This window comes from Hirundo rustica, chromosome 18 (assembly GCF_015227805.2).
Source record: "Hirundo rustica isolate bHirRus1 chromosome 18, bHirRus1.pri.v3, whole genome shotgun sequence".
NCBI lineage: Eukaryota > Metazoa > Chordata > Aves > Passeriformes > Hirundinidae > Hirundo > Hirundo rustica.
The window spans coordinates 1,261,721-1,278,366 of NC_053467.1; the positions used below are offsets into that span (position 1 = coordinate 1,261,721).

General features: G+C 52.3%; 1 protein-coding gene across 1 annotated transcript in view; it reads right to left on the minus strand.

Annotated features, from left to right (window-relative positions):
- Positions 1-3,414: 3,414 nt before the first annotated feature.
- DNAH9 (dynein axonemal heavy chain 9) overlaps positions 3,415-16,646 on the minus strand; it is a 145,594-nt gene continuing 132,362 nt past the window's right edge. The window contains exons 59-61 of the mRNA XM_040081678.1: positions 16,365-16,547; positions 9,661-10,050; positions 3,415-4,262 (exon numbers count right to left, since the gene is read on the minus strand). Of these exons, the coding sequence (XP_039937612.1) occupies positions 4,035-4,262; positions 9,661-10,050; positions 16,365-16,547 (801 nt within the window). The 3' untranslated portion in view covers positions 3,415-4,034. The remainder of the gene's footprint in view (positions 4,263-9,660; positions 10,051-16,364; positions 16,548-16,646) is intronic.

The window sequence follows — 16,646 nt, forward strand, 5'->3', positions numbered from 1 at the left end:
AGCTGCTCTGGGAATTCCATCCCAGCCCCTCCCCACCCTCCCAGGGAACAATTCCTGCCAATCTCCCACCCAGCCCTGCCCTGTGTCAGTCTGAAGCCATTCCCTGTTCCCCCATCCCTTGTCAATTGTCCCTCCCCATCTTTCCTGCAGCTCCTTCAGGTCCTGGAAGATCACACCGAGGTCACCCCAGAGCTTCTCCTGTCCAGGTGAACAATCCCAGCTGTCCCAGCCTTTCCTCCCAGCAGAGCTGCTGCATCCCTGGGATCATCCTGGAGCCTCCTCTGGGCTCTGCAGCAGCTCCAGGTCCCTCCTGCGCTGGGAGCCTCCAGCCCAGCCCAGGAGAGCAGAGGAAGGTGCACATGCACTGCCAAGTGGGCAGCTGTCTCCAAGAGCTCATGGACAGAAAACGTTGACCTTTGACTAATGAATCACTTCCTAATGAAAAGCCTGTCCAGCTGGATTTAATTGCCTGGTTTGGGCAGATATGGCTGGAAAATCTCACGCCTGTCAGATTTTTTTTTTCCACCCCCTAAAGCATCAAATTATTCACCGTCCTCTTGTAGCATTTTGCAGCCAACTCTTTCCTGTGATGATTTTCAAAGGATGAGGAATGAGCACCCTGGTGACATTTCTAGTATCTATAAATATCTCCCCACTACCCTGCCTGCCCAACTGGTGAATTATGCAGGAAGATATATATAATAAAACAATCGGATCCATTTTGTTGTCAACAGACCATTCTTCTTCAGCTGACAAGAGAACAGCTCAGGCTGTGGCTCTGGAAAGAGCAGGCAGTGCCTGGGGAGTTACTGAGCTTCTCCTTTCCTGGATCCACAGGGGCATCTGAGAAGAGAGGGGTCCTGCTATGCTGGGAAAAGGAGGGAAGGTTTTAAAAGAGAAGAAGAGTGAAGTTTAGGAGAGTAAAAGTCTCCAGAATGGCAGGAATCCCACATCCAGAGCACTGAGAATCACATGGAATCACAAACAGCATCACTGAGGTTGGGAAAGATCTCAAAGACCATCGAGTCCAAGCTGTTCCCAATCCCCACCTCGACCCCAGCCCAGAGCTCTGAGCGCCACCTCCAGGATTTCCCCTCACCTCCAGGGATGGGGATCCAAACTTCCCTGGGCAGCTCCAATCCCTGAGCTCCCTTTCCATGGGGAAATTCCTGCTGCTGTCCACTCTGAGCCTCCTCTGGCCCAGGCTGAGGCCGTTCCCTCTGCTCCTGTCCCTGTTCCCTGTTCCCAGAGCCCGACCCCCCCGGCTGTCCCCTCCTGTCAGGAGCTGTGCAGAGCCACAAGTTCCCCTCTGGTAAAAGAAGCCTTGAAGAAGTCCCAGTGAAGGACTAATCCAGCATGATGGATTATCTGGAGCACAATGAATTCCCTTCTCTTTTGTGTTTAATTCAGCAGTGCTCTGGTTATGCATCTGAACCTCCTGAGCGGTGAAATACACAGAGAATTCAATGTGCCCAACTTCGCAAAGCTGTGGGAAGTGACCAGTTTGCATTTCATATCTAATTGGCGGGTTTTAATTTAAATTGGGAGGGATTTAATTTAATAGCAAAGCTTTCCCCAGCTAACAGACCTCTTCTAGCAGGTGTTCATTATGTGGGATACTCTACAGACTCTGTTTCCTCAATTATGGGTTAGAGGCAATTTAAAAAAGCCAGCTTAAGACAGCTCCCTCCCTTCCATTAGATATTTGCAGATGGCTTTTGCTAAGCCATAACCAGCTCCTTCATCATTATTTTTTTGGGGCTGTGCCTTGGAGACAGTGCCTAGCAATTAAACAAAGTTCTCATCAGGGAGTTTTCCCTCCTTACCTTCATCCAGAAGTTTGTCGCTCTCCAGGGCTGCAAGGACAAGGATTCTGGATGTCCTCATTCCTGCTGTGCTGCTCAGGGCAGGAGAGTTCCTGTGGATCTCCTGCAAAGTCTCAGGACCTCTCCCACCTGGATGACTCTCAGTGGGAGCAAAGCTGATCCCCTGGACCGGCAGAGAGTTGATCACATCTTCTGCCATGGGGCAAAGCCACCCACGAACCCACCCAGTCTGAGATGAGGCTCTGAGAAACCAAACTCTGCCCACAGAAACGCTGCCCTGCTTTAACCCCAGCGGCAGCCAAGCCCCCCACAGCCCCAGCTCCCTCCCAGAGGGGAAAAGCGTGAAAACTCCCGGGCTGAGGTAGAGGCAGATGGATAGGCAATGCCAGGAGTGAGTGGTGCTTCAGAGGCTGCAAGGCATGAGCAGGGCAGAGCTCGGCGAGGGACACGGCGCTGCTGCCTCCTGGATTTCTGTCTGTCAGGAGATTTCGGTTTCAATGCCACCGTGGGAACAGCTGGAGCAGCGCTGGCTGGTGATTCTCCCCCTTCTCCAGCTCGTGCTGGACACCTGAGCCCATTCAGGGCCAGAGCCGAGGACCTCTCCAGATGGGTGGTGTTTGTGGAGGTGTCCTTGGCTGTGGGGGTTTATGCAGGTGAGAGGGTTTGTAGCATCCCCAAAGGAACGTCACGGTCCCTGCTGGAGACCCAAACCTGCCCCGAGATTGCACCCTGGCCCTGGGTGAGGGTGGGAGGGTTTGGGGGCTCTCACGGGTGCTGATACCACTGAGCCAACTCCTCTGCACCCCTGGCCCCTTCCCCTGCCTCCTGCCAGGCTCCCTGGGACCTGCCACCAGCAGCAAAGCCCCAGCAGAAAACCCAGGGCTGCTGGTGTGCTGAGGGCTGGGAGGACGAGAGGAGAGGAACAGCAAACGTCACACAGGGGCAGGGCCTGTGAGAGCCTCCAAGCAGGGAGCATTGCCCTTTTCCCCAGGAAAAGCCCCATTTCCCCAGGACCCAGCCCAGCTCCTGCCACTCCCAAATCCGTGTGCTCAGTGTGACTGTCACTGCCACAGTGCCCATCCAGCGTGTTCCACTGTGTCACTGTCACTGTCACTGTGCCCATCCAGAGTGTTCCACTGTGTCACTGTCACTGTCACTGCCACAGTGCCCATCCAGAGTGTTCCACTGTGTCACTGTCACTGTGCCCACCCAACAGGCTCCACTGTGTCACTGTCACTGTCACTGTGCCCATCCAGTGTTCCACTGTGTCACTGTCACTGTCACAGTGCCCATCCAGAGTGTTCCACTGTGTCACTGTCACAGTGCCCATCCAGCGTGTTCCACTGTGTCACTGTCACTGTGCCCATCCAGTGTTCCACTGTGTCACTGTCACTGTCACTGTGCCCATCCAGTGTTCCACTGTGTCACTGTCACTGTCACAGTGCCCATCCAGAGTGTTCCACTGTGTCACTGTCACTGTCACTGTCACAGTGCCCACCCAGAGTGTTCCACTGCGTCACTGTCACTGTGGAAAATGACTTTTATTAGTAAATTACAAAATTACTTTCATTAGTAAATATCTACCACCACGACATATTCCCTTTAAACAATCCCTGCGCTGCACTTTCCCCGTGGATTCCATTAGGCACGTCGGATGTCAAGACCATCTTCAACGTTTCTAAGATTTACAGGAGCGTTAGCAACACACAGCTTATAACCACAACATCTGCTCACCTCCCAGCTTTCAACATGACACACACGACAAAGAAACACCCACGGAGGGAAAAGAATAAATTCTGGAGAATTTCACACGTCACTGGACTATTTAAGTGTTTTGGAGAAGGCTACTGATTTTAAAACTACTTTGGATCAGGAAGAGAAATAAAAATTGGATTTAAGTTTAGCACTCTCTGGGTGTGGTATATCGGGCTCTGGGCTGGGAATCTTCCAGGAATTCCTGGATGTAGGAATCACAGGATGTCGATTTACAGCAGCCACGGACCCGGGCCGTGCCACTCTGCACCTCTGTCAGCTCCTCGCAGGCCCTGCTGGGGTCACGTCCCCAGGATGCTGAGACAGCCCTGGCTCCATAACTTGGGAGCCCATCAGAGAGATGAAACCTGGGTTAATCCCAGCATTTAACCGTTTACACTGTGTGACAAAGGCGTTGTGAGGGATGTGCAGCCCTCCCAAGGCTGCGCCGGTGCCTTAGGTCTGCAGCAGCAAGGCCACGCCGGCGAGCACCCACTTGGAAGGGTTCTCCTTGGTTTTGAGGTTGAATGTCCACACATAGGTTGGCCCTCTCTGGCGTGTTTTGTACAGAGGACACGGGTACAGGCCCCGGACGTCCTGCTTGTCATCAGGAACGGCCCTGATGAACACGACAGGCATGGCCGGGGTGAGCTCCTTGAGCCTGGCGTCCGTGATCGTCCCGGCCTGCGGAGAGAAGGAGACAAAGCCTGCTCAGAGCTCCACTGAGTCCATCAGCTGCTCTCTGGGCTACCTGAGCCCCGTGAGCTTTGTCCAAGCTGTCCCTGCTGCGAGGGGCAAACAGCTTCTCCACGGCTGTGGGGCTGGAGGAGTCTCTTTGGGGAAGGAGGGTCTGGATCCAAGAGCTCCCTGTCCCACCACAACCCTCCTCAGTGCAGATCATCTCAAGGTCCAGCTGCCTGCACTCCCCCCAGATGCTCAAACCCTCACACCTGAGCTGGACTGGTGTGGGAGCAGTGTCCCTGGCCCTGCCCAGCCGTGTCACGGTCAAAGTTTCTCTTCTTTTGTCCTGGTTTCTACTGAGGTGCGGCTTGAGGCCGTTTCCTCTTGTCCTATTGCCGGGGAACAGGGGCAGGGAAAGGCCCTGAGCTGTGCCAGGGCAGGCTCAGGCTGGACAGCAGCAGGAATTTCTAGGCTGAAAGGGTGATTAAACATCACAGGGGCAGTGAAAGGCCCTGAGCTGTGCCAGGGCAGGCTCAGGCTGGACAGCTGCAGGAATTTCTAGGCTGAAAGGGTGATTAAACATCGGCAGGGGCTGCCCAGGGAGTGCCCATCCCTGGAGGTGCCCAAGGAAGGGCTGGAGGTGGCACTCAGCGCTCACAGGATGGTCTGGGGGATCTTCTCCAGCCCCAGCGATCCTGGGATTATCCTCATGATCTCTTTGTCAGGGTATTGCCAGAGCAGAATCACCTCCTGGGCGTGAGGGTGGAAGGAGAACAACCCCAAAAGGCACCACAGGCCTGTTCCCACTCCCATGGATGTAACCAAGAGAATAGAAAATTACTTTTCTGAGGGAATAGCACCAATAAATATCGAATCCCATTTTTCTCCTCCAACAATGCCCTGCCCAGCAGGCTGCCCAACCCAGGAGAGGGAGAGAACCCCTGCCAGGACAAGAAATCAAGTTTGTTCCTCTAATTTGGGTCTCTCTGGCATTTTCTCTCTCTCTCCCTGACAATAAAATACCCTGCACATCAATCCACTCCCATGGAAAACCGCCTAATGGAGGCTAGAGAGACCAAATGAAAACAAATAGGGAAATGGAAACAAAACTTTTCAGCACTAAAGAAACTGCCTCTCACTGCAGCTGAGCTTCACATATCATCATTACTCCAAATGCTCTCGGATCAGAGTTGTGGGGTGAGATTCAACCTCACCAGCAGTTTATTTAGTTCTGCAAATGAGCGAAGAAAAATCATCCCTCTTGCCACACACCTCGGTTTAATTGTACCGGTGCCATATGCTGTGCTCAGCTGAGATAAATCCACCTCTCATTTAGGATTTCATATTTCCAACGTGCTGAACAAACATTAAATAATTCGTATAATACCTTGCAAAGTAGCTATTTATGAAACATTATTATGCACTCTTCTTAACTCCACAGCTTTCATTTCCACGGCTGGGTTTTGATCAGGTCTTTTTTTTTTTTACTGCTGAGAATACTTCAGAAAAAATTTCCAGGAGATATCCTACCTGTTTCTGGGTTAACAAGAGCTGAAATCTTCCTGAGGTACCTCCACGTGAGATATCATTTTGTTATGTCTGGGCTGATTCTCATTTGCATTTTTTATCGCTCTCACCGTCAGAAATTAATTCTGCTCTGAAAGCAATTCTCCCTGACGAGCAGCGCGGCTCTCGTGGTGCTCACCCACCCTTCTGTGCCCGGAGAGCTCAGACCCTGGAGGATCCTCCGCTTCTGCTTGTGAGAGCGGCCGTGTGGCGGTGCCACGTGCCACCGGGGCTGAGGGCACCCAGAGCCGTCACAAACCAGGGCTGGTGACAGATGGGTGCCAACCCTGGTGACCCCACAGCCCTGCAACCCCTGCACGGGGAGGGTCCCAGCACAGCTTCCTCACCCCACAGCCCCTTTGGGGTCAGCCGGCCCAGGGACCCCCAGCCTGGCCTGGCTGCTTTTGGGATGGAGTCACCTCTTGGAGCCAGCAGGGAACGGGGACAGGGAGCCAGCAGGGATTGGGGACAGGGAGCCAGCAGGGAACGGGGACAGGGAGCCAGCAGAGATTGGGGCCAGGGAGCCAGCAGGGATTGGGGACAGGGAGCCAGCAGGGAATGGGGACATGGAGCCAGCAGGGAACGGGGACATGGAGCCAGCAGGGAATGGGGACAGGGAGCCAGCAGGGAACGGGGACATGGAGCCAGCAGGGAACGGGGACATGGAGCCAGCTGGGATTGGGGACAGGGAGCCAGCAGGGATTGGGGACATGGAGCCAGCAGGGATTGGGGACATGGAGCCAGCAGAGAACGGGGACAGGGAGCCAGCAGGGATTGGGGACAGGGAGCCAGCAGGGAACGGGGACAGGGAGCCAGCAGGGAACGGGGACAGGGAGCCAGCTGGGATTGGGGACAGGGAGCCAGCAGGGAACGGGGACAGGGAGCCAGCAGGGAACGGGGACAGGGAGCCAGCTGGGATTGGGGACAGGGAGCCAGCAGGGAACGGGGACAGGGAGCCAGCAGGGAACGGGGACAGGGAGCCAGCAGGGAACGGGGACAGGGAGCCAGCAGGGATTGGGGACAGGGAGCCAGCAGGGAATGGGGACATGGAGCCAGCAGGGAATGGGGACAGGGAGCCAGCAGGGAACGGGGACAGGGAGCCAGCTGGGATTGGGGACATGGAGCCAGCAGGGAACAGGGACATGGAGCCAGCAGGGAGCGGGGACAGGGAGCCAGCAGGGAATGGGGACAGGGAGCCAGCAGGGAATGGGGACAGGGAGCCAGCAGGGAACGGGGACAGGGAGCCAGCAGGGAATGGGGACATGGAGCCAGCAGGGATTGGGGACAGGGAGCCAGCAGGGAATGGGGACATGGAGCCAGCAGGGATTGGGGACATGGAGCCAGCAGGGATTGGGGACAGGGAGCCAGCAGAGAACGGGGACAGGGAGCCAGCAGGGATTGGGGACATGGAGCCAGCAGGGATTGGGGACAGGGAGCCAGCAGAGATTGGGGACAGGGAGCCAGCAGGGAATGGGGACAGGGAGCCAGCAGGGATTGGGGACAGGGAGCCAGCAGAAAAGGGGGACATGGAGCCAGCAGGGATTGGGGACATGGAGCCAGCAGAGAAGGGGGACATGGAGCCAGCAGGGAACGGGGACATGGAGCCAGCAGAGAAGGGGGACATGGAGCCAGCAGGGATTGGGGACAGGGAGCCAGCAGGGAATGGGGACAAGGAGCCAGCAGAGAGCACTCCAAGGTGCCCCCCAAGTGATGGATGGGGCTCAGTGGCTTCAGCTGGACAAGGGGAATGAAAAACTTCTTCCCTGCCCTGTGGCTGCCCCATCCCTGGAGGTGTCCCAGACCAGGTTGGACGGGGTTTGGAGCAGCCCGGGGCAGTGGAAGGTGTCCCTGCCCGTGGTGGGGTGGGATGAGATGGTCTCCAAGGTCCCTTCCAGCCCAGCCAGTCTGGGATCCTGTGGTTCCACGGCAGGAGCTGTGCTGTCCACAGCTGCCAAAGCTCCATGGAGCACACGTGGTGTAAACCCCACCCCTGCCCTTCTCCCACCACGCTCCAACCCCTTGGGCAGGGACAGGGCACACTCCTGGCATCAAACTCTCAATGGCAGAGGGCAAGAAAGCCAAGAATCAGCCAGCAGCTGGAGATAAAGTGTCTCCAAGTGCCCCCAGCCATGGCATCCCTCTGACTGCCACTGAGTCCCGGCGACTTTAACAGGGCTGCTGCCAGAGATCATTTGCACCCAAAATAATCTGCTTAGTTTCATTTCATCTAATAGCTGCCTGCTGTTTTGTAATGAATGTTTTATAAATTTAAGACACCCAAGGGCAAACATAAATGTTTAAATAAATAGAAAAATGCGAGTAGCAGAACATAGAAGGACTCTATCCTTTTTTTTTTGGAGGAACAACCTAAATGTGAAATATTCTTTTAAAAGTGGAGGTGCTCCCCAGAGGAATTCTTCTAAATGTGGCCTGCCATTTTTATCAGAGGATTAATTTGGAAGGAGTACAACCCAAAAGAGCTGTGCACCTGTTTTAAAAGTCCTGCATCCATTAATACACACCGGTACTCACTGGATTATAGGTAAAATGAATAGTTCCACTAGGTAGAAATGATATTTCAGTGTGAGCAGCAACCCATAAAAATATCCTTTTCCTTTCTGAAATAAATTGAAGCATGATACCCAGAGATTATGAATGGCTCCATGAACATAATTGCTCAGTATCTTTCAATCACAAGGAAAATGTAATCAGAAAAACACATTTACTGGAGTTGGGATGGTCTCTGAAGACAAATGCCACTGCTGGATGCAATCACCCATACCAGTTATTGGAGGGAGGCAGAGGGGAGAAGCCAAGTATTTCCCAAAGATTTCTGGCTTTGCACACCAAAACCTGTCACTCCTCACTCCCAGCATTGCCTGGAGATGGGTAAAACCCAGACAGAACTCATTTTCCAGTAACAGTGGCAAGGAAAACACAACAGCAAGCACTGGGATGTTCTTAAATGGAGTATTTGATATTCAGGACCGGGAATTTTTAAGAACACTCTCTGTCCTGGTGTGTCCAGCTGATTTCTGCCAGGTTTTCGGGGCAGCAGAAACCCAGTGCTCCCTGTGGTAGGGGCTGTGATCTCCCAAGGGCTCTGTGTGGCCTGGAGAAGGGGACAGCCAGGGAATTACAGGGCCAGAGCTGGGAGCTGGACAGGGCTGGTCCCTGTTCTGCTGCTGTGAGCAGAGCCCAACCCACCAGAGCACAGATGTGACCTGACCCACGTGAGACCCTCACTGCCATCTTCCAGCAGAGCCTTTGCCAGTGCTCCCCGTGGCTTCCCAGGCCCCATTCAGGCCATTTCCAGAGAGAAAAACAGCCTGGAGCTTTGAACTCCTCGAGGATATCTGATGAAATGGCATCCATCAGGGAGCTCACAGCTTTCCCTAATTTCCTATCCTTCATGGAAAACCATGGCAGAGAGGGAGGTGACAAATAGGTCGAATATTAGGAAAGAGCTTTTCATGGAAAGAATAATAAATGGAATGATAATGAATGAATGGGATGAAAAATAATGGAATTATCTGCCTGCAGAGGTGGTGGAGTCACCACACCTGGATGTGTTTAAACAAAGCCTGGATGTGGCACTGGGTGCCAGGGTTTAGTTGAGGTGTTGGGGCTGGGTTGGACCCGATGATCTTGGAGGTCTCTTCCAGCCTGGTGATTCTGTGATTGTGTGTGATTGTGTGATTTCTGTGTGATCCTGTGTGTCTGTCATTCTGTGTAATTCTGTGATTCTGTGTGATTCTGTGAAATAAGTGTCAGATCAGAATTGCGAGGCCCCACCCGCGATTCTCCCTCAGCCCCAGAGCCCTGCAGAGCTCACCTGAGCATCCCAGCGCGCTCCCTCCATGAACAGCCCGTGGATGTAGGCCCCCTCACGAGGAGCACTGGCAAAATCCTCTCTGCTCTTCTTTGTCACGTCACACTGCAACGTCATCTTGTCCAGCGGCCACTTGTTCCTCCGCGCCGCCGTCTGCATGACGGCCGTCAGGATGGACTGGGGGTTGAAGAACCCTCCGAGCCACAGCGTGGAGGGCAAGGAGAAGTCCCTGGTCCAGGCTTCCAGCTCGCTGATGCGAGCCAGGAGGTCGGCAAACCACGAGCCCAGGCTGGCCGTGGAAGGGTAAGATCTCCTCGCCCAGGACTCGGGCACGGCGTCCAAGAAGAGGGAGTTGTGCAAGGCCTCCATGTCGCCGGTCATGGTCAGTTCCCCCTGGTGACAAAGGGCACGGTCAGCACCCACAGCTGCCCAGCACAGCCTGCCTGGAGGCAGAGCTGGCCAGGGCACGGGGGAGAGCACAGCACCCCACACACCCGCGGGCTGTGGGTGACCTCACGGGTTTGGCGTTTTCCCGCACGCTTTTCTATTGCACATCCCCGCATCCTGCTGTAAAAACACTGCTGGGAGCAAGAGCTGTGTAACAGTGACAGCAGCAGGAGTGGCCCTCAGTTGTACCAGTGTTTTTCCTGTTTTCTCTCATGGACTGGCAGATTTTCAGGGGTGCAAAGCTGTTCTCACTCACTGCCAGGGCAGGATACTGGAGTTTCTGATGATCTGCTCTAAAACTGTCCAAATACTTGTTTTGTCAAGTCCTATCCCCCTCCTCTTCTCCACTTCTCCTCGCTCCTCCCCTCATTTACTGCTCTGCAGTGCAAGATTTTCTTTTTGACTTCACGTGTTGTCTGCAAATGTAATCACAGCTCCTTCCACAGCAGGGAAGGAGCACAACAAAGTAAGATACGATTCAGCCAAGTGAGATAAAGAGAGAGGTTTGACTTTTCCTTTGTGCAGCAATTAATTAGTTTTAAAGCTTTTAGAAACCTGTATCAGTTCTGCCAGAGGAGCTGAATTCCAGGACATTCCACTGAAAGACAACGTGAGGGTGGCTGAACACTGGAACAGGTTGTCCACAGAGGCTGTGGAGTTTCCATTCCTGGAAGTGTTCAAAAGCCACCAGGGCACGGTCCAGAACAACCTGCTCTGCCAGTCCCTGCTCGGGACGGGCTCGGACCAGACCATGTCCTCACCAGCTCCTCTGTGATTCTGGCTCGCTGGAGCCAAGCAGGGCACAGAGAGAAACCTGCAAATGCCAGCTCAGCTTCCCTGCTATGGAATGATCCCCACAACTCAAATCTCTGTGCTCAGCTGGAGGGGTACAACACGCCCCCAGCACTCTGGAGACCCACAGATAATGTCCATCACTGCTCTCCATTGTAAACACTTCCTTTTGTTCCCTTATCATTTGGCCAAAAATTCATCTGATTTACGATTTCTCTTTGCCTCGGGCTAAGTGTTTTTTGGAAAGATTAACTGAAATCAGTTGAGCCATCGCTGAGAACGAGGGGGAGGGAATTGGGTCAGTCTATTCACATTAAAAGATTCCAACTGTTCTTTCCACAGGACTTCAGTGCCTCCAGCCGTGAGGTCATCAGAGGTGCCCTTTGCTGGGGCCACAAAAATCTAGCAAAAGTTGAAATCTTCGCAAAGCAGCCCCCACAGTTGTTCAGCAATGCTTGTCAGAGCCCAGCAGTCAAAGATCTCTGCAGTTTGTCCCGGTGCTGACCGTGCCCTGTGGGTCACACTGACAGCTGAAAATCACCTTTAATGTCACCAAGCCACAGAACTGTGACTTGCACACGGTGTGGCACTTAGATTTAATGTGGGGAAGAATGTGCTGTTTAATATCGGTAGGGGAACGAGGGGATGTAGAGAGTGCAAATAAAACAAAACCAAAATTAACCGCAGGAATCTGTAACACAGGATGAAAACCTCTCCCCAAACCCTGCCACAGATCACGGCAGGGAAGGAGATGGGATCTGCAGAAAAGGCTCCTGAACCTGCTGGGTTTCCCCACGGAGAGCAGACTTCTGGTGGATAGAGAAAACCCTGAGTGCAAAGGGTTCAGGATGGGTTTCGAAGCTAAAAACAAGCAAACGAGGTTAAATGAAAAGCTGGAAGAAGCAGCACTTGCGATTAACACTAAAATATGAGGAACAGCCTCCCGAAATGTCCATCACGGTTCCATCCTCAGGAGAAACGGGACACAAAGAGGAACTGCCAACGGGCTGGGCTGGAGCCATGGGGAGAACATGCAGGAAGAACAAAACGTCCTGCACTGGCCACAGCAGGACTCTGAAACAGGAGGATTTTGTGCTCCTTGGAAGTGTCTTGACGTGGGTAAGAACACGGCAGAATGTGTGCAAGCGGCCAAACTGATTTAAAGACAACCCCCCCTCGATCATATATCATGTCTAGTTTTACTTTCAGGAAACAAATGAATTAGCAAACGTAATTCTCAGCAAGGCTTGAGGAAAGCAATTTTTAAAGCCTGCGCACTCAAGCATGCTTTGAGTCTCCTGTGAGGGCTCAAAGCATCTACAGCAGCAATCTCATAGAGTTGTCCAAACACAATTATGCATACATTTGCATTTCAGATGCTGAATACTAAAGTGCATCAGAAATTAGTCAAGTTACTTTTTATTTTCTTTTTTTTTTTTCCCCCCCAAACGCTGGGAGTAATTTTCATTTAAAGACACCCTTGAAGGAAATCCTAATCAGCCAGCAGCCATTCCCTCAAGATGAGCGCACTGTAGGTGCAAACTGTTTCCTCAGTTCAGGTTATTTTCACTTGATACCCAGCCTGCCGATCAAAATTTGGTCTTTGTTATTTTACAATATATATTACCCTCATTTTGGAGGCTCATCCTTCACCCAAATTGCAAACCAGAGGATCTGCTTGCAAAAAAAAAAAAAAAAAAAAAAAAAAAAAAACAAAAAACAAAACCGAGGCTGGTACAACATTAACATGCAAGTGCTTCAGCCCAGGCTCTGGTTCCACCCAAGCCAGCCAGAACAAAGGGCTTTGAAATGCAACATGCCAGTTATTTCTGATGGCTACCAGTCTATTGCAATTTCTCTTCCTCCTAATGGGATGTCTCCTATTTTTGGACCAAACAATCACTTTCCGCTAGGGCGACACCATGAATTATTCAAAAATTCAAATTAGGCGTGACATTTCTGAATCGCCTTCTTTTGGCAGATCCTTCAGTCAGTTAAAAACAATAAGCCTTGTTTTCTCTGGGCTCGATTTATTCTCTGCTCAGCTCCGTGGGGCCTGGCTTGTAAACTCTCCTCCTCTGAGTGCTGTCAGTGCAGACCCCCAGCCCCAGAGACCAAGGAGCCTTAACAGCTCTTTAATTGTCAGGAAGGACAATTAAAGCAGGATTTCTTCAGGGAAAGGCCCAGAAGTCAGGTCAGGGCAGCATCAGAAAGAGCCATCAGCCCCCTCTGGGTGCTCCGTGGTCCCCCAGGTGTGGGAGGTGATGCTCAGCAGGGTTTTGGGTCCTGCACAAGGTTCAATTCAGCCCTGCAAGGACCCACACTGACCTTTGCCTGCAGACACAAGAACTGGGCTCAGGCTGTGCCTGGTTTGGAGATCAGGGGAGCTTTCTTCAGGCAGTGGCTTGTAAAGCACTGGGACAGGCTGCCCAGAGCCGTGGTGGAGTCACCAACCACAGGCTGCTGGAATATTCCCGGCTGGAAGGGAGGATCATCCAGTCCAGATCTTAAGTAAATGTCCTGTGTCCAGGGATTGACCTCACAGCCTTGGTGGTGCCAGCGCCAACTGAGCCAAAATTCCCTGGAAGAGCCCAAAAACCCCTTTGGATGTGGCAGCTGAGGCCGTGGCTCAGCACGGTGCTGCTGCTGGGTCATGGCTGGACCCGGTGACCTCCGAGGTCTTTTCCAGCCCTGAGGACCCCGTGGGTCTGTGCACTGCCCTCTGATGACCCTGCAGATGTGTCTCTGCAGCAAACAGCAGATGAGGAAGTGCCAAATGCTGCTGCTCCTCTGCTCTGCAGTTCTCCTCCGTCCCAGCCCCAGGGTGTCTCTGAATCCCAGCTCGGGAATGCTGCAGCCCTTCTGAGGAGCCTTTTCTGCAGATCCCATCCCCTTCCCTGCCGTGATCCGTGCCAGGGTTTGGGGAGAGGTTTGCACCCCGTGCTACAGATTCCTGTGGTTAATTTGGTTTGTGGTTTATTTAAGCCCGTGCATCCCCTCGTTCCCCTACCAATATTAAACAGCACATTCTTCCCCACATTAAATCTAATTGCCACACACTGTCCAAGCCACAATTATATCTTGTTTGGGGCTCTGGGATTGAAACATTAAATCACTTCTGTTTACCTGTCTCAGGAAACGGAATTTTCAATTCCACTGCCTTATGCTAGAAAATAAGTGAAATCTGTTTATGATAATTGACCACATAAATATCAGCTTCTTTCAAAACGGGCCGTACACACGGACCCACCACAAGTGTCCAGGATATCTCTCCTTTAATGAGCACCAGCAGCAAATGCACTGCAGACACATCTGCAGCTGCGGCTCCTGGGTGCAGCTGGGATTTGGGAGCAGCTGGGTGCCAAAATCCCCAGCCAAGCCTGCCCCTCCTCGTGCAGGCTGGGCAGCTGGAGGTTTCTTTTCCAAGCTGCCCCTGGGAGAGGTTTGGGATGTGATTCCAGCTCAGGGCTGTGGGGATTGTGCAAGAGAGGTGGGACTTCATTGCTCTTATCCTCTACAGCCTCACGAAGGGTGAGAAAGTCTTCACCAGGTAAGGCAGAGGTCACAAGATCTCCAGTTACAATGCCTTTCAAAGACTTATTAGCCAATAAACTACTGCCACAAAGAATGTTCATGTCTTTAACCCAATAATTAATGATTTTGTTTTACACATTTTTGCCGCAATGAGGACTTCCTTAACCAATGCTATAACTGTTACCCTGGTTTTTCTGAGTTTCTTTATTAGCCTTTTGATTTTCATAAATGGAGTCAGATCTTTTAGCTACTGTACAATATTAGAGCAGTTTTTCTACCTTTCCCACAGAAGTAATATAAACAAATCCTTTGTTTTTCATTCTCTGTCTTTTGTTTGCATATTTCTAACCTGAAAACAATTGTAACTGACAATTTGTCTGGCCACTGAGGCTGAGGGGTGGAAACCCCAAAAAGCCAATCTTCTGCTAGACCCACAAATGTATAAAAAGTAAAAGAATAAACAAAGGGGTCTCTTCTCTCCGCTCTTTCAGCTGGGAGCTGGATCAGAGGAACCTCTGCGAAAATCTCTTGTCTGCGTGTGATTTCCTTGTGTGTCTCGGTGACATATAACAACATACAAACTTACAAAACTGCACCTTAAAACCTCTTACTACCTTTGTAACTACTTCTATATCTTCAACTTTAAACCCTAAAACCTTCCATTACCTAGCTTAACATGTTTCTACTTAAACTGCAAATCCACGTTCTTGCTTCTAATCTCTAAATCCGGAAGCCTTGTCCAAGGTCTCACATCAAGCCCTGCATTCATTTCTAACTCTGGGCCCGTAGGCACGAGGTTTTGAGAATTCTCTCGTTCATCCTCTAAGGAGCCTTTTACATTTTGTCCCACTGAGTGCCGGGGGGGGAGGCAGGAGGTGACTTCTCCTACCAGTGGACGCAGCATCAATCACAGACCTCCCTCCCGCCCTGCTGAGCCCAGAAATCTGCGTCCTAACTGGTGTGGCAAAGCCAGCACCCAGGGGACACAGACATCCCCCCCTGGGGCAGAGTCTCCTTCCACACCAGGGGGGAGAAGCAGCTGCAGAGGAGCCCCGTGGAACCTCCAGCACAGGGCTCACACCCAGCAAGGGCAGTTGTATTCCCTCCCCAAACCCTTGTGATTTTAGCCTTTTTTCTCTTACAGTTCCGGACATTTTGTGCCTTCACACAAAAGGGATCTTTGATTTCAGCTCAGCCTGTGCCTCTGAGACACTTTGCTCCAAGCTCCCCCGGCTCATGGGACATTTTATGAAAGGATGTGATTTTTGGCTCACCTTTAAGTAGGCCATGTCTCAATTTGTGAGTGACCTGCTGCTGCTGTGGCGCAATCTGGGATGGCCAGAAGTTCTTGTCCCCTGCTCCCAAAAGCCAAGAACCGCTGTGTGTGCCTGGGGACACGGCGCCACTGCAAACCCATCTGCGAGCCCTGCGGAGCCAGGCTGGCTCTGCAGCCAGCAGGAAATGCTTCCCTGTCACCCCAGTTATTCCCTGAGCAGGACCCTGCAGGATTTGCCAGCTGCTGATGCCTTGAGATTTTAGCTTTTGTATTTTTCAAATCTTACAGTGCGTTGGTGCACAGCTCTATAAAGTGTAGTTAACTCTTCACATTTTGGTCAGACACAGCAATCCCTCTGTGCCTGAGATCCAAGGACTCACCACAGCCTCAGGGCCCAAAAAGCATAAACAGAAGTGAATTGGGGTGGAGCAAACTGGGGGAATACAACTTCATCACCTGAAGCCGTAATTGGACAATTAACCCCTGAAATGCAAACAGACCAAACTTATTTCCGTCTGAAAAACTCTTGACCATGGTCCATCTTGGGTGCAGCCTCTGGGAGGCTTGTTTGACTGCCCAAGGTGCATCAACTGAAGGCTTTAATAAACCCCCACACTTTATCCTCCGACTGTGTCCATCCCCTCCCAGGCAGCAGTACCTTCAGCCCCAGCTCCAGCTCGGCGAGCGAGCGCCGCATTTCGGCCGTGAGGACGTTCATGCGCTCGCACTCCTGCAGGGCAACCACGGCGTAGGGCGTCCTCTCCTCCACCTTTGCCAGCAGCTCTGGCATGTTGAACTCGTCCGTGAGCTTCTCCAGCATCTCTTCCAGAAGGGCTTGCACCTGTGCCCAAGGGAGGAGAGAGGGATGCTGTGAGAGAGCCCCTGCCTGAACGGTGAGAACTCCCTCTGCCCTGTCAGCGTCTCCAAAACCATCCCTGCC